We start from the raw sequence: 24,623 nt of genomic DNA, 5'->3' as shown, positions 1-24,623 counted from the left end.
GGGATTATCAGAAAACATGCTCTTACACATAAACAGCACCCCTTCCCACCACATACACACACACACACACACACAATCACAGCATTGGATTGATTTTGTATAAGAGCATGTTGGTGTGTTTGTTTTGGCAGAAAGCGTGCACACTATAACAGCTGCAAGAGAGGAGAAAATGGAAAATGGAGGGGGAAAGGAGGAGAAATTGGAGAGGGAATAGAGACAAAATAGAGCAAAGGGTATCGACAGGGGAAGAAGAGGAAAACAAATCTACCACCTATTCCTTGAAATCATGTAAACAAACAGAACAATGCCCATTCTCTCTGTCTCTCTCTCTCTCACACACACACACATGCACACACACAAACCTACTGACACGCACTCAGAAGCAACCGACTAGGGATCCGACTAGAGAGAGAGAGAGAGAGGGAGAGAGAGCAGCACTTTCCCATCCCTCCACTGCTGCTGTAGTACCAGTAGCCCTGTGAGAGTGGGATGGGAGAGGGAGAGGGAGAGCAGGGTGGTGATGATGATTGGCCACTTGGACTCGGTTCCGCTCTAGACCACCTCACCTACACGCTCTCCAGCTCTGCTCCACTTCTCACATTCCCAACCGCTTCTCTCGCTTGAATTTACTTTTCTCTGATGGACTCTCGGCTGCTGATCGGCCCGGGTATCCCCACACCAGACCCGACCAGCACCGCCGCTGCCGGGACCGGGGCAGCGGCCGTGGAGACCCGGGCCCCCTGGAACATCAGCTCCGTCAGTGCGCACCGGCTGATGGAGCTGCCTCCCGTCGCCACATCTGTAAGTATCCTGTCTCTTTTATTTTCTTCTTTTTTTTTTTTTTTTGCTGCTGTAACGAAGTGCCTCTCGGTGTGGATAGAGAGCGACAATTGTGCACCACATCGGTGCGTAAAAGCGCCGTCAATGAGATCAGAGTGATCTCCGGGACAAGCCAACACTAACTCCCCGCAGCTGGAAAAACATGTTCAGTATGTTTTTCTTTTGTGTTTTTCATTGTTAGACCCGATCTCCAGTGAAACGTGAGAACTACGGGGTGAGGCAGTTGTGAACGAGATGTGTTTCCTTCCCCTGAATGAATGAAGCACTGTACAAGCCTCTCCCGCGCATCTGCTCCGTTCATTCAACACTGTACCTGCATGAAAACCGCGGGGACGCGGCGGAAATACAGTCTTTCTTTTTTTTTGTTTTTTTGTCACTTCTGTGATAAAAGTGCGCATCCATTCATTATAAGGACAACTTTTCCCGTCTGCCAACGTCTCTGCGCGCGTCTGCTCCAAACAGCCTAATAAAAAAAATCCCAATAATATTCCTATAATCTTTCTAGAGTGATTGACAGCCTAATAAAAAAAAATCCCAATAATATTCCTATAATCTTTCTAGAGTGATTTATAGTGTTTATGTGGTGTTGCGTTATGTGGTACTCGATGGCGAGTATAGGGACCTCATCTCCTGCAGTTTCACTATAATATTTATAGGGATTTAAAGTGTGTCTGTGACACTCAGTTTACAGGGACCTTATCGTACTCTATGGTATTTTATCTCCTATGATATTCCTATAATATTCCTATAAGCACTTAGAGTTTGCCTGTGGTGATTTATAGTGACCTTATCGTACTCTATGGTATGTTTTTTTTAATTCTCCTATAGCCTCTAAGTCATAGTTCTTTTTGTTGTACCGGCGTGTAATCATGCCAACACCAGTCCGAACACATTCCTGTTGTCTCATTTCCGAGGCTTTTACTCCTGTAAAACCAAAAAGTCCGGTTACCGGTGCGGGAGAATGTTAATTACCGCGCCTCACGCATGAAAGAGACACACTCGCCCTTTCTCTATCTCCCTGGCTATCTGTGTGTGAGGTTGATTTACACAGAGCCTGCAGCCAAATCCTTTTTTATAGATGTGTAATACAGCAAAGTAGGGCAGTACTGTACATAGGGGGAAAAAAACACAGCAATAAATAAAGTACACAGTGCTCTGACTGTCCCGGGAGTAGAGACCGACTGGATTCAATGTCACATGAGTATTAGAGGGAGGAACAGCTGTTGCAAAAGCACATTTAAGAAACTTATGGGCGCCCTGCTACGGTAAATGTGGGTCAACAAGTGTGAATGGTTCTGTTTGGTCTCCGGCTTTGAAGCTCGGAGCTGCAGGCTTTAATCGCTGTGTGTTCTGTGGTTTCGCCCTCACGGTGGGAGCGTTATGAGGTGGGAAAGCTGATACTGAAGCGGAGCCTGAGGGCAACCTCTACCGGGCGAGATGGGATCTTTATACTGTGGAAGAAGTGTGGTTTTCATTTAGAAGCGCTTAGGAGTTTTCTCCATCTCTCTCTCTCTCTCTCTCTCTCTCTCTTGCTTTTCCCCACTTTGTGTGCAGTCTATCTATCCGTCTATGTCTGTCTGTGCGTTCGGGGAGAATGGACGATGGATGATACTGAAAATGCAAAAAAAAAAAAGCCAAAACATCCACTTTTCATGTCTGTGTGATCTACAAACTGCTTAAAAACTCACACATCAGATTGCAGCAGATGTTATGTGCAGTGAAACAGAATGAATGTACACGGTGGAAACATGAATATGGAATACGTTTTGTGGAACTTTGACAAAGTTGTAAGGAAATATGCTTTATAGGGGGGTTATTTAAATCCATCATCACCTAACATGGGTCAACAGTGGAGTCTGCAGTTCATGCTCTCGTTCCCATTGTGTGTGTGTGTGTGTGTGTGTGTGTGCACTTACAAAAGTAAATGCACAAATACACTGAGCACTATATTTGTGTTTGTGTGCGCACAGTTATGAATGTGTGTGTGTGTGTGTGTGTGTGTGTGTGTGTGTGTGTGAGTGTGTCCTGATTGTTCTGCAGTGGATTAGAGTGTGTCCACTGGTAAACAGACAGGTTTCCCTCTGAAGCTGCAGAAAGCCGTTTATCTGCCAAGTCACTGATAAGCTGATTAATGACTTGTTTGGTATGTGTGACAGATTCAGTGGGCGGATAATCAGTTATGTGATTACTGCAGCGTTCATTAGTTACAGTCAATAGGCTACTGCTAAGCCTGAGGGAGACTGGAGAAAATGGACCCTTATCATTCGAAATTGGAAGTGATAGCAGCTTTTGGTTGGTCCTTTGCAGCACCTGACTGAAAAGTGTAAAATATTCATCAACAGAACATGAGAGTTACTGAGTCAGTCAATGTGGTTTTCAAATATTACAGAGTTTTATTCCAAAGCACTCCATTGTGTGGAGTAAAAGCATTACCTGAGGCTCCTCATTCAATATCTCCAAAATATAAATGAACCAGTTTGCAAAAGTGCTATCGATTTGTCAACCATGAACTAAAGATGCCTGCTCTCCTAACAAGTACCTTAACTTGTTTTAGTGCCATCCATCATTATGTAAGAGCAGGCATTACTTTTCATCAAATAGTGGACATCTCATTTGAGAATGAAGCTCTTCTTTTACTGTTATTGCCCCTCATTATTCTTATTAATATGTGATAATGAAGCTAGTCACAGTATTCCTAAGATTTGTGCTAATACATCTAAGAAGCTACAGATCAGGACTCATTCAAAGTGAAAGTAAATTTCTAATTCCTCCTGTGGTTAAAGAACCATTATGCAGATAATGAGCGTGATAATGGTGTTGACTTGGGGAATGACTTGCTGCGCTGCTTTTAGATTAGAGGAAAACCCTCAGCCATGCTTACCTTGTTAGTCTTGGCTGTCGTAGGAGAGTGATGCAGGATTATTTTGCTGTTTGTGTGTGTGTGTGCATGTGTGTGTGTGTGCGTGCCCATGCGTGTGTGTGTGTGCAAGCACATATAGTATGTAGCCGATAAGTAGTCCCCTGTGGAAGTATGTGCGTTTTTAGGTGTTCAAACACTCATAAGTGTTCAAACACGTGTACATTCCTGCATGCATTCCTGCGTACGTGTGTGTGTGTGTGTGGAGTACTTGTGTGTAGATGCATGCATGTGAGTGAGGTGAGTGAGGTGTGTGTGTGTGTGTGTGTGTGGGCAGACCTGATAGTGTCTCTTCAGACACCAGAGGCCTGGAACAAAGCAGCTGTGCATTAGATAGTCACAAGACCATTTACATTTATATTATTTGCTGTCCGCTGACAAAGGCAAACACAGAAACGTGGACACATGTAAACAGACGCACACACATGTCTGTACCTACACAGGTATGCACACACACACACACACACACACACACACACACACACAGAGCCGTGCACCTCCCAGAGACACACCAGCACCCGCTATTTCCGTCTATAAATCCCACACAAATACACTGAGACTTCCATGCCACGCTGTGCTTGCGTGCTGCATGCGCTGTGTCTCTCCTTCCTGCTCACTGTGTGACTGGCATTAATCTGGCCCATAGCTGCTCTGGCTGGGAAATAGACTACATGAGAGAAAGTGAGAGGGAGGGAAGGAGGGAGCGAGAGATTTAGGGAACAGAGAGCAAGCGCGAGCGAGGGAATTAATAGGGAACGGGATGCAGCAGTGATTAAAAAAAAAAAAAAAAAAAAAGGAGTGAACGTCGATGAGGAGAGAGAGAGAGAGAAAGAGAGAGAGATAGGGCGGCAAGAGTGGCAGGCATGTGAAATGGAGAAACAGGATTGAGGGATGAAATAAGAAATAAAGCACAGAGGAGGGAGGGAGAGAGGGAGAGAGGAAGAGAGGAAGACCTTGAGTGTGATTTACCACATCAGTGGTGACGGAGTCAAAGGGGACTGAAGTGTGTTTACATTCCACTGATGTCTGACCGCCCTTGGACCCCCCCTTCTCAGACACAGACACAAAGCACAAATGCACACACACCGCACATCTTTGCATTCCATAGTCACAACCGCACTTCAAGTGTGCATGTGAATTTTGAGACACCTGGACTTGTGCCCTCTTTCAGCAACACGCCCCCACATTCCCTATCGCTCTATCAAGGAGAACTGCTTGTGACCCCTTTACTCATTGGCTTACATAACCACTCCATCACTCTTCACTCTACTACTCAACTGTCTTCCTTTGCTCAGTAATGGGAGCTTGTGACTCTGCAGAAAAGTAGGCCTGCGTGAGGAAACAGATGTTGGACGTTCAGGCGCAGGCGCGCATGCATACGCACACATGTAGACACATGAACACATGAACACACGCGCTTTTATGCGCTGGATTAATAAAAGGAAATTTGGACGTTCCGGCTGAACATTGAGACAGCTCAGGGAGATTTAGCTCAGGGGAAGTAGGCTGGTGGTTTAGGGGAAGTTTCCGGTGTGTGTGTGTGTGTGTGTGTGTGTGTGTGTGTGAGACAGAAGAAGGGAGAGTGTTAATGTATGGGTGTGTGTCAAGATTTGTACAGCTCCACTTGAGAAGTGAATTCTTAAGTGGAGCTGTACACTCTATGAAGAAAAGGTGCAGCAGCATCTCAGAATAAAATCGTTGCTGTATCTCCAAAATGTCAACTTTTCATGAACTAAGAAAAATGTCTTTGTTTTTAGCTTGGCCACCATGCATTTTTATGTTTATGCAATGGGTTTGGGAAAGGGTTTCATAAGACCGAGAGTGGCAGAATTTTCTCTATTGGTGGAGACTCAGCAGTTTGGGTTTCAGCAGCATTGGAGCTTAGGTCATCATTTAAAAAAAATCAAATCTTGCTAATATAAAATTTCTGTTGTAATTGGCAAAGCCTCCTCTGCCTCAGCGCATCTCAATTGTGGCATTCCCCAAGATCTTAGGCCTCTTGTTGTACTCCTTTAGGTGACATCATCTATTTTTATTGCTATGCTGACGACACACAATTTTATGTAATGTTGAGCTCCGTCAACCGTCTGCAACTAGTGCAAAATGCTGCAGCCAGACTTTTAACCAAGACAAGGAGACAAGACCAAATTACATTTCAGCTTCCCTGCTCTTGCTTCCTGTTAATTTGGGAATTGATTTTACGATCTGTTAGTGTTAAAGGCTCAATGAGGTCTCGCCCCAAGTTACATTTTAGACATTTGAGCCTGAACATAGCCTGACTTAAAACCAAAGGTGACTGGGCTTTCACAGTCAGAGCTTTGGAACATCCTGCCTGAGGAACTCAGTCTAGCAGCCTCTGTGTCATATTTTAAATCCCTGCTCAAAACCTTCTTTTATAGAAAAGCCTGTTTAGAATTTTTTTATTTCATCCACCTGTTTATATTGCTCTCATTTATTTTCTGTTATTATTATTATTATTATTATTATTATTATTATTATTATTATTATTCCTAGTTCCTATCTGTGCCAGCAACTCATGGGAAATGTATTTATTAAATGTAGACAGCGTTCAGTCTGATGTTGGCCTCAATTGCTTCATTTCATGGATTTAACTTGGAACCATTACTGTACTTTAAACTGCCATGTCTGGCTCTATGCAGAACCATTTGCTCAAATCTGATGGATATTAAGCCCCTCTGAGCTTCACAGTGGGTTCTGCATAGAACCAACCATGTGAACCATTAACCTTTTTGTTCATATTTATTCTAAATACAGTAGATCCATTTGTTTCCATAGCCACGCAGGGACCGCAGAATCACCAAAAATAAAGCAAAGCCTGCAAAGGCTCGAGTCGCGCTGCAGTCACGTGATACACACACTACTCCTGCAACTCTATCAAACGCCCCCCTCTCAATAAGGCGGTCTGTTTAAACTTCCTGCATCTGCTCAATCTCTTCTGCCTTGCCATGCTGCTGCTACGCTGCACAGACTGCCGTTCACTGCTGCTCAGTATTGCTGCTGCTCACTGTAAATCGTTTCATCATCCCCACCTCCAGCATCCACTGTAAATGCAAAAATTTACTTCACCCGTTGTGGGTCAAAATGACTAAGCAAGGTTCAAAAGTCTTCTGTGGATTCTTTATTCAGACATGCATGGTTCAGTTCAGTGTTCCAAACAAGTAACAAAGAAGTGACCAAGAACGGAGTTCAGGATCCACTTATATAGGTTAAAGTAAACAAAACTATAAATCTTGGCCCATAGCCAAACCTACTTGGCTCAAAACCAACCCACTAGTTCAGACTTTTAACTGCATGTCCACCTATAGAATCACTCAAAACCACACATAACCATATATAGTACACGTACACGCATACATGCACTGATTACATCATTATGGTATGTAGAAACAAAAGACACTCCACTTTCCAGGACAAAGGAAAGCAAGAACAGAGTGTACTATCCATATAAAAAAGCACAATATTAATTTTATTTCTTACACCACCTGTCGGCTCTGATTCTAGGTTTCCCCTATTGTCACTCCCTGCTCTCATTCAGCTAGCTATAGGCGTAGGCTTTTCACTTTTTTTTATGGCATTTTTCCTCACAAAGAACCTCTGAAGAAGGGGGATTAAATCCATTGACCTCTGCCTCTCCTATTGACCTCAGCTACTGTTGTAAGAGTGTGTGCCTCCATGTGTATCAGGAGTAATCGCTTGAGTGGAGCCATATTGATAAAATCCAGTAACCTCTGACCGTAAACCCTGCGACGTTAATGGCCTGTGTGTGTATGTGGATGTGTCTTTATGTGTGTGTGTGTGTGTGTGTGTGTATGCAGCATGTCACACATGTCTACATGCGACAGGTACGGTAGAATAAAGCGAGGTGTTTAGGCCCCAGGAGTAATGACAGGTCTGTCTATGCAGGAGTTATCAGTCATGAGCAGACCCAAGTAGCATCTTTGGACCTTTTATTTTACGATAGCAAATCAAGATAATAATTATACTTAATAATAATAGATAATAAAACGTTGTAGCATCCCACCTGGGCCAATCCATGTCATTTTGAAAAATGGTGCAATGACACTCATCATCCCTCAAAGTTTCGTCAAAATTCAATCAGTGGCATTGGAGATATTATGCGTGATGGACGAACGGACGAATGGACCGATCCATAGTCTCTCCCCCAATTTAATCTGGCTGGGAACAATATAATAATAGTTATTTTATTTGTATAGCAGAGTTTACAAGAAGGCATAAAAACGATGAGATGAAAGATGAATAAGTAATTATGTAAAGTGGAGTGAGATAAAAAAAACAAAAAAAACATAAGAAACAACACAAGATTAAAAAGAGGGCAAGATCTAAAACAACTGCATAGAAGCAAGTCTTTGAAACTGTGTTTGAAAAGTTATTGAAAAGATGATAGTGAATTAGCCAGCCTAACTTCCTCAGGCAGGACGTTCCAGTTGAGGGGCCCTGATGGCAAAACAGTCAGCTTTAGTGTTGAGTCTAGACTGCAGGACAGTCAGGAAGGATCTGCCTGAGGATCTCAGACTGCGCTCCGGCTCAAAGAGAACCAAGAGGTCTGCAATATAGCTGGGGGTCAGACCCAGCCGTGCTTTAAACATGATCAGTAAAATCTTCAAATCAACTCTACATCTAACTTGTAACCAGTGGAGAGCTGCTAAAATTGGGGATTGATTGGCACAAGTAAAAATCCTAGCTGCTGCATTCTGAATGAGCTGCAGACTTAAGAATGACTTTTGACTGAGGCAGGAATAGAGGGAGATGCAGTAGTCCAGAGATGAAAAAAACAAAAACAACAGTCAAAAAGTCAAAACAACAACAAAAAAAAACTCTTTAGAAGCAAAAAAAAAAAAAAAAGACAAACACTCTATGGAATTAATCGATTTTCAACGGATGTTCAGCCAAAACTGCCACAGAAAATGACATAAATGTTGATAGCCTAGCCATGAGTTGGACAACATCTGTGTGGACCCAAAGACACACAGTCTTACAACATTAAACACTCTTCAAGCAGTTTGATACTGATTGATGATCTGGAAAAGAAGCCAGTGCATGCTTTTATGTGCAAAAGTTAAAAGTTATTTTTTTACAATGCATTATTTGGCAGTGTTTCCCCCAAAGACACTCCTGATAAAGATAGGTCAGCTGAAACACATAAAAGAGTGCATGGGCCTCTTTTCCATGAAAAAGGCTGCGCCCTTTTTTTTTAAGTAATTCAAAGATGTATTAAGTAAGATTTTTAGTGTCCCATAGCACACAATGCCCCATAGTTTGAATTGGTACAAGCGAGCGACAGGCATCGCAACATGTTTTGTTCAAAAGGCAACAAGAAAGTAGTATTATTTTGCGTCATTTTATATTACCTCCTCTATAGATGTTTCTGGTGGATCTCTTCTCTAATTAGCTCCAGTAGCTTACTCACTCTATTGTGAAAAAGTGACTTTTATATTTCTGTCTTGCAGAATTGCAGGCTACTGTAAGCTGTGCTAGAGACCTGTTGATGTTGTTAGAATTCCTTGGTCGCTGATAGAGGATAAAAGTCAACCTCTTAATGCCTCTTTAAAAAAATAGATCCTGGAGCATAAAGCATGGATGGACCCTGGCATCCTGTCTCAGCTCTGGAAATAGAATCAGCTATTTGGGGAACGGTTATGTGTGTCTACGTTGCTTAAAGGCACCTGATGGGGTTTGAAACCTCATACCTACACACCAAACCAATTATTATTGTTTTTTTACAAGAGATCTTGGAAGGAAGGAGTCCTATACCCACCAAAAACAACACCCATACTTTGAATTGATATAGTCCCACAGTTTCATGGCTTTAAGTGAGCATCTGTTAATTATAACCCTGTTTGTGATAAAAGACACAACTGAGGGCAGGAAAACCAAATCGATGTTCCTTCCTTGGAGCGTTAAAAGTTCCCATTTTCTCCAAGGCCTGTGAATTATTCAGGTCTATTCAATCACAGCAAAACCATCAAGTTTCCCTGACAGCAATGAGGGAAGACCAGCTCTGGGACCAGAATTGTTTTTGGACTAAGTGGTGGTTGTGGTGGTGTTTCCATGCCACCACATACATTGTTTTCGTATCTTGACTTAACAATGTAATACTGAACATAAACTTTCCACACATTCCCTCCTCTTTCCCACTGCTAGGTGTCCATGGTTCCCAGTCACCCGTTCCCAACGGTGGACGTTCCAGACCACGCCCATTACACCATCGGCGCTGTCATCCTGACTGTGGGCATCACAGGCATGCTGGGAAACTTCCTGGTCATGTACGCCTTCTGCAGGTACTGAATACAGCTGCTGCCAGGCTAAACACACACATCATCAGTTAGGAAGTCCACAAAACCACCTAGGAATTTGAAAAAAAAGCCTTGTTTGCAATTTGTTTCATGGGTGCCCGAGTCAAAGAACTTGTTCAACCCAATATATTTGCACACACAAGAACACAAGATTTCTCAAATTTCTCCTTTCCCCACTTGTCGTTTGACCTCCTCCTGGGTTTGTCTTTTGTGTTATGCCAAAAAATGTGTGATAATAATTTGTATGGTAATGGGAAAGCTGATTTATTCATAGTCCAGTTTCAAATGCTTTAACACATCTCAGCTCTTGTCCGTTCTTGCTCTCTGCTTTTCTTCTGCGTGTGTGTGTGTGTGTGTGTGTGTAGGAGCCGGAGCTTGCGTACCCCAGCCAACATGTTCATCATTAACCTGGCCATCACAGACTTCCTCATGTGTGTTACCCAGACACCCATCTTCTTCACCACCAGCATGCACAAGAGGTGGATCTTTGGAAAGAAAGGTACACAAACGTACAGTAAAGACATCACATGTAACATTTTAACATCAGTAAAACATTGCCAAATTAATTTTGAGACATTAGTATAATTACTGTAAACAAACAAGACCATCACTGAGAAGACTGGCAGCCTACCAGCGTCTGCACTGCATGTCACATTGTGTGCTGCCAGGTCCTATTTGGAGGGAAATCTGCTGGATTGCTTTAAGGCACAAAACAGGAAGAGGCTTCCAGTGCAAACAGAGCGAAAGCATGCCAGTGGCACTGGCAGATGGTGGAAGGAGTGAAAGGCTGATGGAAAAATTACTTCCAACATGTTTATGCTCTTCAGTAAAGTGAAAGACAAAAAAAACAATGGCAGGAATCGACAGGGTTTATGGGAAATGTAGTCTACCACTAGACACAATACCACTGGTGTGAGATAGAGACCAACAAACATCTTGAGCATGTTCTCATTTGATCACAGTAATTATATCAAGGTATCACAATTGATGTGACAATATATTGATGTTATAGATTGAACTCTTAAAAAAAAAATGCAACAAAGGAAGGCATACACAAGCATACACATGTGCAAGCAGGTACATATACACACACACACACACACACACACACACACACACACACACACCATGAACAATTATATACATCAAGAATGCCACAGGGACCAGTATTGTTTCCGCCTCCTTGTGACTGTGACCTACAGCTCAATTAAGATTCCATTCATATACACACACACACACACACACACACCATAGGAGCCATTACCAGATCTCGAGATGAGCCGACATAGACAACGCAGGATTATGTGACAATAATGAACACAGATATACACACCATTAATGTGTGTGTGTATGTCTGTGCACATATTTGTGTGTGTGTGTGTGTGTGTGTGTGTGGGGAGGTGGGGATATGAGGCAGTAGCCATGAGAGAGCTGGTTTTATTCATGCTAATTATCACACACACACACAATCACACACCACCATCATCCTGTATGTCACAGTGGAAGCAATGAAACCAAAGCCTTGCTCGGCAATATCCAAAACCCATCAATCACAAAGTGTAAGCCAGCATGCACGTGTTTTAGATGAGAATGTGCTTGTGTGTGTGTACTACAGTATATGTCAGTGTGTAATGGGAGCAGAGAGAGAGGTGGTAAAGAGGCTCCACACTCCACTGATCAAACACTGATAGCTGCACTCCTGTGTATTCCTCCGGGAGTTGTTCTCCTGACCTTGGTGAAGACAGCCAGTCATTGTCAGATCTGGAGCTCAGCCCTCTACGCTGGTGACTCTCTCTTTTTTCCCCCACCGTCGTCACCATCACCCGACTCACTAGAAAACTCTTTTTTCCTCTTTTTCCCTCTCAACGACGGAGAAAGATGGAGAGAATAAGCGGGAAAAGAGAGAAAAGCTGGAGGAGCCGGGGAGCAGATGGAAATAACGAAGCGAAAGCCGACCAAGCCTGACCTGAATCCTTTTGTTTTGTTTTATGTTTTTTACTATATTTGTAGGGGTGGATTTCATAGAAGTTGCACATCTCCCCCTCCACACACTCTCTAATGACAGGGCTTATTAGTGTGCTTGCCTATTGTCCTCCTGTCACTTCTGCTATTGATCAGCGTTACCTAAAAGGACTTGCCCCTAAAAGCTCACTGCAACCTTATTAAACGACCCTGCCAATTCTGACCAAGTCATTGAGTGTATGTGCACATACACACTACACACACACTGGATGAAAGCTAAGCATTGAGTATTTGCTTAAAGACCAGATAAAAGGTGTTGTATGTAAGCTTGTTATCTTGACTCAATCACCCTCCTGCGACCTCTGGCTTGGGGTTTTAACGTACAGTGTTGGTCTCCACAGGACATCCTCTGCTGGGAGCCATTCTCTGGATTTTATTAGCTTCAGTAACTTAACAAGGGCTGTCAAACTCTCTCTCACACACACACACAGGCTTTGTGATATATTTTTTAATTGTCTCTGAGTGACATTTGTTTGAGTTTCTCCACACATGCTGCGCACACTTCAGACTTTGTCTTGTGCTTGGATGTGATGACTTGGCGCAGTGATTATATGGTGTGTGACAGGTTAATGGTAATCACACTCTCAGGGCCTAAGGGGAGAAATAGCAGCCAAGAAAGTGAGTGATTGAGTGTCTGTGTATGTGTTTTGTGATTGTGTGTGTGTATTCGTGCATGATGTATATGCATGCTTGCATATACAGTACATCCGCACATGCATGTGTGTATATCAGACTTCCTCATGCATTATGGATACACTGAGGGTAATAGTAGTCTCTATGGGGAACAGCAGGTTACCCTGTGGACCAAAGTGAGGCATGTACCAGCAGTCAGTAGTTGATGAGATGCTAACATACTGCTGCAGCACTTCAGACTCAATTATTCCCCACTGCCACTTCCTCTGCTAGCATCATGTTGGCCAATCTGTAAAAAAGTGTCTTAATGACCATAATAGTGTGGTGTCTACAACTCAGCAACTCACCTATTTGTCATGGCGCCAACATTAGACAAGGGCAATTAAACAGACTTTACACACTGTCGTAGTCCCATAGCTGCATGGAGCCACGCACAATGTGTGAACATGTCGTAGGTGTAATACTTATATGTTCTGATGAGGATTAATAATTCAAACACTAATACTTTATGCTATTTATGTATTCCACTCCTGTTTCTCTCTCTCTCTCTCTCTCTCCCTTTTCCTCTCTATCCTTCCCCGCTTGTCACTCCACGTCTTTGCCCAACCTCCCCTCCCTTCCATCGACCTTCCTCGCTTTCTCTCCTCCCCTCATTCATCTTGCTCCTACTTCTTCACCGATTCCCCTGATACCTCAACTCTTCCCTCCCCTCCTCCTCCTCCTCCCCCCTCTTCCTTGCCTTGCCCCGTTCTTTACTTCCTCTTGTCCCCCTTCTCCCTCTCTTGCTCCCTCCTTTGCCTTTCCTCTCTTGCTGCTCTCTGGCTCCCCTCTTTTTTCTTCCCCTTCTTCCTCTCTCCCTTTTCTTCTTTTCTTTCCCATCCCTTCCTTCTTCGCTTGCCCGCCCTCTCCCTTCCTCTCAATTCCATTCAAAGGTGCTTTATTGGAATGAAATGCAAAAGTACTTATTGCCAAAGCAAAAACAACAAACATAAACAGATTCAGTTATCAACCATGACAATATAATAGTAACAACAAATGGTTCAGTAGAGTCTTTGCAGCTTGCAGGAGATTCAGTGGAGAACTGACTGTGTGCAAATAAAAGCTAAATATATAATAACCTGGCTAGAAAGAACGATATCTAAAAGGATAGTTATGGTGTTGGTGTAGGTCCATTCAGGAACATGACAAGGTAGATTTGTTTCTAAATTAAATTACTGTAACAACAGAAGTTTTCTTGTCCTCCACCTTAGCCCTAGCTTCTGTAGTTCTAGCTCTGCGACAAAGCACTTCAAGTTGTAACTTGAGATGAGTCAGCTCAGTTAAACCAAACAACCAGCTGGTTTTTGTATTTGGCTTTGTTAGCTAGCTAACTAACATGTAACTGCTGGCTGCTACTACTGGCTACTGGCCACATCACATTAGCTACTGGGCAAATCATATGTGTAACAAGAAGCCAGTCAGCTGACCAGATGTTCTCTAGCTAATTAACAATCTGACATTAGCAAAACACACAATAGATCTGATAAATCAGTGGCAAAATGATCAATTCTCAGTCAAAACAGCACAGAAACAAACTATGTGTTTTCCAAACCGTTACAGCTGAGTCATAAGTTTAGAAATGTGATCAGCTATTTTCAGCCTTTGTTGCCCAACAGCTGCCATTATTCCTCCTGAAAGCCCTCTATAGTGTCAAATCCATCAATCAGTTAATCCATGGACAAATTTACCTTCTTTCCCCTCCATCCCTCCTTCCTCCTCTTTTCCCCTTCATTTCCCTCCCCTCTCCTCCCACCTCCAGGTTGTGAGTTGTATGCATTCTGCGGGGCGCTGTTCGGTATCTGCAGCATGATAACTCTGATGGTGATTGCGGTGGACCGGTACGTGGTGATCACCAGGCCGCTGGCCTCCCTGGGGGTGATGTCTCGCAGGAAAGCCCTCGGCATCCTGGCAGCTGCCTGGGTCTACTCCATGGGCTGGAGCCTGCCCCCCTTCTTTGGCTGGAGTGAGTACAAGAAGAAGAAAAACATTCAACCTCATCATCATCTTCTTTATGTATGTAGCACTTTTCAAAACATACTATGTGGCATACTCACAACAAAGTCGAAATAGAAACACAATTGAACACAGCACTGCATACAAATTTGTGTACACTCGCTGCAGCTTTGTATTGTTTGTAGCGGGGCATGAAGGTCAGAGAGGTTGCTGTCACCTAGAGGAACAGGAAAAAGTGGTGACAAAACAAAAGAGGTCAGCAACAACAATGGCTGCAGTGAACAAAGGCTGAGCAACAAACGTTGCCGAGGGAATATGAGGATGTTTGATCGATCAGGAAGGTGCAGATATCCTCTAAAAACTCAGCAAGCCCAGCCTTGAAGACATTATATTTGGAATGAGCTCACCTTGAGATGTTGAAATGGAAACAAAGGCAATGATCTGTAAAAGAAAATGAAGATGCTTTGTCTCATTTCCACACATCTCCTTTTGTCTGTACCGACCTTCCGAAATTCATTTCCACAGCATGTGTAGCCTGCCATGACCTTTACAAAGGAGAAAAATAAACAGATAAAATCAACAAAATCAATGAAAGCAAGGTAAGCAATGTAAAAGCAAGTTAAAAACATGCAAGTAAAACATGAAAGGGAGGTCAAAGACAATTAAAAAAAGATCATTACATAAAAGCAAGTCAATAAAGTGAGTCTTAAAGAGTGATTTTAAAGATGATGCAGATTTTGCAGCCTGCAGGCTCTGCAGGTAGGTTGCTCCAGCAAAGGTCCAATAAACAGACATTTATTGAGGTAAATGACCACTTAGCATGTCAGTTTGCTCTTGTGGACTTCTATGTAAGGCTTAATTTTATTAAACTGTATCTATCAATCTCTACATGTATACAAAAATATAAAATACTCATTCACATAGTGGAAATATTCACAAGCTACAATACAAATCACATTGGTAATATCAAAAAATCACATCAAATTTGCCCATAAATGGGCTCTCAGTAGACATGAGTACCCAGAACATTTACCTGCATAAAAGATGGATAATTGACATATTTGACACATACATACACTGATGCATACAAGAAATGAAGTGACCATTTTGTAGGTGATACATCAGTAATGGCATCTGCCTATCAATCTATAGGAAGGTAGGTAGGTGAATTAGTTTCATTCAAGCCTGGATAAGTCATATCTTTTAAAGTGGGTATCCGATATGTTTGTGTTTGAAGGACACGAGTTAACCGGTCACACCTTGATGGACTCCTTGATGTGTTCAATCACCATTATTTTCAAAGTGTCAGGGTTCTCATGATTTCCTCGTGAATAACGAGTTTCCTTTTGGCCGGCCTACATGCTACTGAGCCAAATGCCAAATACATGCTACAGTGTGTTCAATGGGAGAGTCGATTGAGTGATTTTCTTAATGTACTGAACATTGTTTTCCATTGAACAGGCCGGCCCGGGCCGCACCGACAGTTTTGACAGCTTTAGTGTCACATAAATTCTCGATCAGAGGTCTTGTTTCCATGTGATAAGAATATTTCTGGGAGGAAACAGTGGTGCAGTTACCAACCGAGAATTTCTTGGTGAGATACTGTGCATGTATTCACACATAAACTACATTCTTTTGGACACATGTAGTGGTAGCCCTTGTCGAAGTTCTCCCACCCTACATCTATCCTGCAATAGTAGTTAGAATATTTTCCCCAAACAAATCCTCTTGGGGAGTGGAGCCCCCAGTGCCACAGCAGGGTAGTATAAACGTGATAAAAGTGACTTATGACTTCCTTCCGTGTCTAGAGCAGATGGGGGAAGGTGTTTATGTAAGTCTGTCGCCAAGGTAACCTTGACGAAACAGCGCTGAATTATTATTGTGATATTTAGAAAATGGTGTGGGCGTACGGGTGGGTTGGTGTGGATGTTTCACTGTAACTTTGAGCATATCTGTGTGTGTCCATGCGTGTCGTGTGTGTTTTCTTTGTAGATTGTGCGTGAAGAGAAGAGTGCTGTCCCATAGTTCCCTATTGAAGGCGCTTTAAAGAGCCTCTAGTGTGCATACCATGCTGTCCTGGTGTGAGTTCAGACAGCAACACAACAGGATGCCGCTCTAACAGCATTCTCTGATGGCTTTTGCACTTGGGCCACTTGGGTCCTGTAGTAATATATTTAAGCCTGACCTAAGCAGATGGTATTCCAGCTAAATCCAACACAAGAGCCTTGTGTAAACAAGTAAACATGCCGTCCCCCACCAATGATGCAGGCACACAAGATGCATCGTCCCTCCAAGTTTCGTCAAAATCAGAGTGGTGGTGCAGCAGTTAGAGCAATATTCCACTTAGTTTTAACATGGGGGTGTGAATAGCCCCCATGTTAAAACGTTTTGTCAAAATATAAATGGCATGGGAGACAACAAGTGTAACTGAGGGTGTGTGTGTGTGTGTGTGTGTGTGTGTGTGTGTTTCCACAGGTGCCTATGTCCCAGAAGGCCTGCTGACGTCGTGCTCCTGGGACTACATGACGTTCACCCCCGCCGTCCGCTCCTACACCATGCTGCTCTTCACCTTCGTCTTCTTCATCCCCCTCACCATCATCATCTTCTGCTACTGCTGCATCTTCAGAGCCATCCGACGCACGACCCGGTTGGTACACACACGCACGCACACGCACACACACACACACACACACACACACATTTATCACATACTGTTACATACCCTGAAATTACCCTCCCTACACACACACACACACACACACACACACACACACAAAAGAAGATATACTGTATAAGGCTTTATCACACCAACAGCAGTACACACTCACACATGTAGGATACGCCATGGATGAAGACATGGGTGTCTGTGACGGTGCTGTGATGAGTGTGTGTGTGTGTTGATACTGATGTGTTGTTGATTAATGGCGTGTCTGGGGCATTCTCTATCGATTTCCTGCTTCCACTGATGTCTCACTCAGCCTGAATACTGATCCTGCCTTTGTACACAGCAAGAAACAATGTGGGTGATGTATATGTGTGTGTGTGTGTGTGTGTGTGTGTCGCAGGGCGATAACAAAGATCAACTGTGAGGGGAACAGAGACTCGGTGAAGAGGTTCCATAAGATGAAGAGTGAATGGAAGATGGCCAAGATCGCGCTCATCGTCATCCTGCTCTACGTCATCTCCTGGGCCCCTTACTCCTGTGTGGCCCTCACTGCGTTCGCCGGGTAGGTGTGTGTGTGTGTGTGTGTGTGTGTTTTTTTTTGTCAACAACTCCTAAAGATGAGAGATGTTCAAACATCTCCATAAGAACTGAAAATTGAGGAAAGTGGTCATTTGTGTGGTAGGTTTCCTCCTTGTCTTTGGGAAAGCATTGATTTTTTGGGTTTAGGGACAAGGCCGGGTTAAGTCATATTCTGCAAGCTGTGATGAGGGTTAACGGGAGGGTTTAGGGAATGAATATAAGTCATTAAAGTTGCACTAGATGAATGCCAAATGACAGGGAGAGGTTGAGCTTTCAGGCTTCAACACCCAGGAATCATGTAACGTGCTCCTCGGGCCTAAATTACTTCCTATTAGTGACTGATGGGGGCGCAGGTGGTGAAGAGGTTCAGCCATTTTTTTTGAGTCCAATTTTCTCTGGATGGAGCGCTCGCTTGCTGCTGATTCAGACCAAGTTTGTACTTTGCTCTTAAATTTCTTATTTCGCCACTTCTCCTGTACGCAGGACAGTACCAGTCAAAAGTTTGGACACACCACATTTTAGAATAATAGTAAAGACATCAACACTATGAAATAACAAAATAACTGCAAATGGAATTATGCAGTGACCAAAAAAGTGTTAAACAAATCAACTATCTTATATTTTAAATTCTTTAGTTGCCACACTTTGCCTTGATGGAAAGGCAAATGCTTTGGAAAGAAATTCATGCATAGGCATCATAACATGTATTTGTCTAAGAAACACATTTCAAGCATTTAAGAATAAGCCTTTAGATCAAAATGGCGTTATGTCCAAACCTTTGACTGGTAGTGTAATTTGGGCAAATAGGGCAAATCTACAGGGTATCAATTAGAGGGGATGGGACGCTTCAAGATTTAGGCTGATGAGACGGGTGTATTTTTCCATAAAACTCTCCACTCTCTACGCCTACGCTAATCTTAGTAGAGACCACATTCACCACTGCCCTTATAGCACAAATGTGTCTCATTTCCTTCTCTCATTTTTCTCTCTCTCCCCACCCGTCTCTCCTTGCATTCCTTGTCCCTCCGTCTCTCTCTCTCCAAGGTACGCTGACATGCTGACTCCCTATATGAACTCTGTTCCCGCTGTGATTGCCAAAGCCTCTGCTATCCACAACCCCATCATCTATGCTATAACGCACCCCAAATACAGGTAAAACAAACACACCCCTACACACACGCGCACACACACATACTTTAATGTGATTTATCTTAATGGCATTATAAAATGGATATCAAAACCAGATGGAATGGTTATACAACACTGATTTCTAAGAGTTTAATATTGGTCTCGCTCTCTCTGGCTCCAACTCTCTCTACCTTTTTGTCTCTCTTTTTTCATGCTGTCTCTCCCTTGTCTTTCTCTTTCGGTCTCTCTCTATATCCTTCCCTCTCTTTTTCTCTCCCACTGTCTCTCTCTCTGTCTTCTTTCTCTGTCTGTCTCTCTCTCTCTCTCTCTCTCTCTCTCTCTCTCTCTCTCTCTCTCTCTCTCTCTCTCTCTCTCCCTCCCTCTATCTGTCTATGTCTCTCTCTCAGGTCAGCCATCAGCAGGTATATTCCCTATCTCGGGGTGTTGCTGTGCATGACGGGTAGAGACCGTTTCAGCAGCAGCAGCTTCCAGTCCACCCGCCGATCGACCCTCACCAGCCAATCATCGGAGAGCAGCCGCCCCACCAAGCCCCGCCTCTCCTCCCAATCTGACAGCGAATCAGTGAGTGTGCCTCATGTCTCATAGGGTATGTCTCTGTCTTAAATTGTCTTGTTGCAAAAATCTAGTGAGTGCCTGATTTTATTTGTGTGTGTGTGTGTGTGTGTGTGTGTGTGTGTGTGTGTGTCAGGCGGGCCTCTCAGACACGGAGGCGGACCTCTCGTCTCGGAAGCCTGGGACTCATCAGTTGTCCAGTGATGTCAAACAGGTGCGCCATGCCAGCCAGAGGTCAAAGGTGAGGGGTCGCGACTCGGGGGTTTTTGAGAGAGCCGCCGCCCACAACCCCACCGACCCGTCCATATGCCGCCTCACACAGGTCACTGTGAGTATGGAGGGATGTTTTGTGTCAACATGCTTCTGCCTTATGTTACATAGGACATATAAAACTGAGGGTTAACACAATCAGAAAGTAATTTCTAACTTTATCACATTTAGAGTCAGATACTTGGTGTCAGTTAGAGTTTGAGTGTCAGTTAGGATTTAATTCAGTTTTACACTATAAGCATTAGTTTTGTTTTGTGGTGTTTTGTGATGTTTTTGATGGAAGGCTTCTCTTCTGTTTTGTCATTTTGTCAAAGCCAATCCAAATCCTGTCCTCCCAGCTCAGAGCATTGGGGTCATGATGTTTTGGAGTCCTGTTGAAGTCAGTACTCGTCATTTTCGTTTGTGAGCGGTCTTCCATGGCACATAATACCATGAGGTCATGTTGTTTGGAGCTCTCTTAAAATCTGTGCTTGTCAGGTTTATGAGCAGGATTCCTTAGCGTGTAATCTTGCGAGGTCATGTTGCTTCTTGGATCTGTAAATATCACTGATTGTCCGATGCGAAGGCTCGGTGACCCGGGTGGTGTAACAGCATCACTCGCCATGTTGATTTGGAGTCTTGTTCAATATCTGCACTTTCATAACTATGAGTAGTAGCTCTTTTTTTGTCAAAAAGCAGGGTGGGCAGGCATCTCCTCTTACTTTCACTGACAGAAGGAAAATTAGGAGGAGCTCAGAGTAGAGGAGAAACAGGAGGGAAGTTTCCGGTGAGAACAGATCCCAGGTCAGCAGAGGTACATGAGTCTCTAGAGGGGAAAGTCTTAACCACAACCATCCCTAAACTCAGTTTACACACCTTTTCAATTGTGGAATCGCTTATCCACCTTTTTAATCTGACTTAAATCTTAATGATATAAATTCATACTATACAAAACAGTAAGTGGTATCAAACAGATATAAGTTATGTAGGGTTACGGTCTTTTAAGGGGAAAAAGCATAAATGAATGCTTTTCTGAAAATACAATTGATTTTTGATGGTAACACTTAACAATATGGTACACAAGATCTTAGTCGTTACCAAGGTCTCTGGGCACATAAGAGCAGCAATTCTTATCACATGAGAATATACTGAGGCATTATTTTCCCCAGCATTTCAGCATCACTTGCTTTGGAGTCTTGGTAAAAAGCAACACTTTTTATCTGTATGAACGGTGGTTGTTTGCGACCTTCTAAGTGTTTCAGCATCGCCGTCTGACAAAGCACAGCTGTCATGCTGCCAGGCCAAAGGAAACAGACTGGCAACCGCAGGTCTTTCTATGTGGGACGCCCGATATATAGAGCATTTCCGACTCTCTGTAATCATCCGCTGTACTTAGTTCGCTCAAGCAAGTAAAACGCATTTACACACATCCACAGACACACCACACTTATGCACACAATCTCTCTCTCACACACACACACACATATACACAACATACATGCATAGCGCCATGCAGGTCAGGGCTACTGAGGATTCCTTACTGAGGGTCCAAAGACTAATCCAGTAATCTGGGAGTTTCAGACCTAATCCACAGCTTGCATGACATAACCCAATGTTCCACCGTACTGCACTTGTTGGCCGGGACAGACGTAGGCGGCTGATTCTCTAGGAGTCGTCGACCGCCATCTGCTTTGTTCCAGAGGATGTAAACCTTTGCTTTTATCCATCATTGCTGTTTACCTACTTGTACTCTCACAAACATTCACTTTCAAGACACCCACGAGTCAAGCTTGGCACATAACATCTCGTATTTCTTTTAAATTCTACCGCACATGTGCTTACTTACTTATTTATTTGCTCACTGTAAGTCGCTCTGGATAAGAGATTCAGCCCAAACAGTAAAATATATTGTTTTCTGGATATAACTTACACTAAATGGCTGTTTGTGTGTTCTGTTCAGACTCTGACAGAGCTTGAAGACATCTCCATGTCGGACATCAGCCTCCAGCCAACCAGCCATCTGCCTGCCACTGTAAGAGTCCACCAATCATCTCTCTTGCTCTGTGCAGTAGATGTGCTAGTAGAAGTAGAAAACCTCTTTATCCATTTCAGTGGTTGGTCTTGTATCAGGTAAACATAAAAAGAATATGACCAAGAGAGTGTTATCCGATGCCACCTCATCTCTATTGGGTTTCTCTGATAGGCTTAACCATTTCTTTTCCTTCTATCTTGCCCAAGTGTTTTAGTCATTTGTGTTTTGAGTCTATTTAAAGGGACATGTCACCTGATTTACAATATTTTTCAATGGTTCTCTCATTTTCAAAATAGCTAGTTGAGAGATAGAATCTACCATGTCCTCACATGGTATATTCTACCGGCCTTGGAGGTCCATTATCTTATGGAGTTGCTGCAGGGAAGCTTAGTCATTCTGCGGAAGAAGACAAAAATGGAAACAGCAAAACCTGGATTCTGACACTACTGCTGAACAAGCTGTTTTAGAAAGTAAGAGAGTCATTGTAAAGTAGAATGAAATGGGTGGCATATCCCTTTAACCCATTTTTTTCTGCCTATTCCAGTGAATTCAATCAGCCATCTTTGCCATCCTGTGCAGTGAGTAGGAAGGCCAGGCTAAGACTTGCCAGGAAGGCACATAAGTCATCCCCTGCTTATACACTCCCATCCAAACCCCAAGTTTTTACAGCATCATTCAAACAAGTCATTTTGTTACCACTCATAATGTCAGTCATTTCTGTGTTTCATATTTTGGCTGTTCTCTGCTGTCAATAGAAAAGAGTACAATGGTAAGAAATGCAAATCTTTTAATGTTAAAAGGTATAAAGAGAGATTGTCTGTGCCCCATAAGTATTGACTCACTGACTGATCCACAGAGGTGGAGGTGGAGGAGGTTGATGAGAAAAATAACTAAGTTAAAGAAAAAGAGCAGTGTAGAAGTGGCAGGAAAGTTGAGACGGACAACTTCTCTCATTGACTACATCAACTCGTGTGTCATTTATTTTTAACCACCGAGCAAGACAATTTACTTCGCGCTCAAAAACACAACATACGTTGAGCAGACGTCAGACTCAGAAAACCAGACTTTCTTAAAGGGGCCGTGTCTCCTTAACCCTGAGAAGCACACAATATAACTGTGTGTGTTAAACATACCCAAACCACAGATTATGGTGAATAATGTCTATGGAGTCCGCCACAGCAGCTTATTAAAATGTATCACTTACTTGCTTTCAAACAGAAATGAGGTATGTTCTAAATGTTAATTACACATTTCGATACCACAATTATTTGGTGTGCAAATAATTTAGTTTGTCAGATTTGAATCAGTCCAAGGGTTAGGGATGGTCCTTTTTAACTCATATCAACAAAGCCATAATACCAAAATGGCATGTCAAGTCCAGAATTGAAAAAAATCTGCTCAAGTAGTGCAGCTAGAGTACGTTTTACCTCTGCCGGTTCTCTGTGTGGCGCCAGGACAGATCTAGTGGGGCTATTGATCACAGCAGCCAGGTGATAGTCCGACCCCATCAACTGCACTGTGGGTAAGCCATTCATCAATCCCACCAATCGATGCCTTTGATCAGCTCTGCCTGTTTCATGTCTTCTGCTGGCAGGTTAAGTGGAGGAGAGCCTTATTGACCCAGCTGAGAGCAACAGTTGATAAACCCACATTCTCTCTCCCTCGATCCCCCCTCCTCTCTCGTGCTCTCTCTCTCTCTCTCTCTGTCTCTCTCTCCCTCCAACCCCCTCCTCTCTCGCCCTTCTCCTCTCTGCCTCTTTCTGTCTTACAAACGTACAGCCGCCTACTCACCTCTAAGAGTTGAGACACTGTTGAGTCGAAGTTACGATACCTGAGCTCTCTCTCTCTCTTTCTCTCTCACTCTCTCTCTCTCTCTCTCTCTCTCTCTCTCCCTCTCTCTCTCCACGCAGTTGGATAATGTGACGGAGGAGTTGGGGTCGAAGGCTGTGTTCAAGGAGACGTCCTCCATCATCGTCACCTCCATATCCAGCCCCAGCGCCTTGCAAAGTCCCTCAGGTTTCCATGGCAACCAAGCCGCCAACCTCAAAATGACCAAAACTTGTAGCTCCGTTGCCAAGGAGCCCCTGGAGATAGCCAGCCTGGAGATGCCGTTACCATGCATAGCAGGACAAAAACGCAACGACAATGTGTAAACCGCGGCTCTGTATGCTTGAGTGTGTGTGTGTGTGTGTGTCTCATAGTCTCCTCTATGGGACTTTTCTGTACCAGCATGCGATTTGCTATTGATGGCATCTCAAAACCAGAGCATGCTCTTTTTGTCTTTTGGTACAGTTTTTGAGTGTGTGTGTGCGTGAATGCCTGGTGTGTTTACATACATGCGTGCATATTTGCATGCATACTGTATGTGTGTCTTGCATTTTCTGATGTGACAGTGAGATGGTTTACCTTGGAGCGGGTGGCAGAGGAACAAATGAGCCTTAGAAAACACACAATGTGAAAAGTCTGTCTACGAGAAGTTTTACTCTATTGTTTATGTGTTCTCGCTCTTTTTTTTCGACTATATTTGAGGATGTGTGAATATGAATACAATATTAACATAAGATGTTTTACTTGTAAATGACACAGACACACACACACACACACACACACACACACACACACATGCATGCACACACACACACAGGACACAGGAGAGGA

General features: G+C 43.4%; 1 protein-coding gene across 1 annotated transcript; it reads left to right on the top strand.

The window, feature by feature from the left end:
• The first annotated feature begins 639 nt into the window (after window positions 1-639).
• On the top strand, window positions 640-24,118 carry opn4b (opsin 4b). Its single transcript, XM_071907850.2, has 11 exons — window positions 640-801; window positions 9,941-10,077; window positions 10,458-10,591; window positions 14,546-14,749; window positions 17,215-17,386; window positions 17,805-17,966; window positions 19,028-19,135; window positions 19,519-19,693; window positions 19,821-20,012; window positions 21,894-21,965; window positions 23,876-24,118. Exons 1-11 carry the CDS (start codon window positions 640-642, stop codon window positions 24,116-24,118), a joined length of 1,761 nt encoding a protein of 586 aa, XP_071763951.2.
• The last annotated feature ends 505 nt before the right edge of the window (window positions 24,119-24,623 follow it).

Source organism: Centroberyx gerrardi, chromosome 20 (assembly GCF_048128805.1).
Source record: "Centroberyx gerrardi isolate f3 chromosome 20, fCenGer3.hap1.cur.20231027, whole genome shotgun sequence".
NCBI classification, from domain to species: domain Eukaryota; kingdom Metazoa; phylum Chordata; class Actinopteri; order Beryciformes; family Berycidae; genus Centroberyx; species Centroberyx gerrardi.
Note: the sequence above shows the minus strand (reverse complement) of the source record. Positions and strands in the feature narration are given on the sequence as shown.

Coding starts and splice junctions, on each gene's coding strand:
- opn4b (XM_071907850.2), top strand. CDS start 640: ATGGACTCTCGGCTGCTGATCGGCCCGGGTATCCCCACACCAGACCCG. Junction 20,013..21,893: donor GCCGCCTCACACAGGTCACT/GTGAGTATGGAG, acceptor TGTTCTGTTCAG/ACTCTGACAGAGCTTGAAGA. Junction 21,966..23,875: donor CCAGCCATCTGCCTGCCACT/GTAAGAGTCCAC, acceptor CTCTCCACGCAG/TTGGATAATGTGACGGAGGA.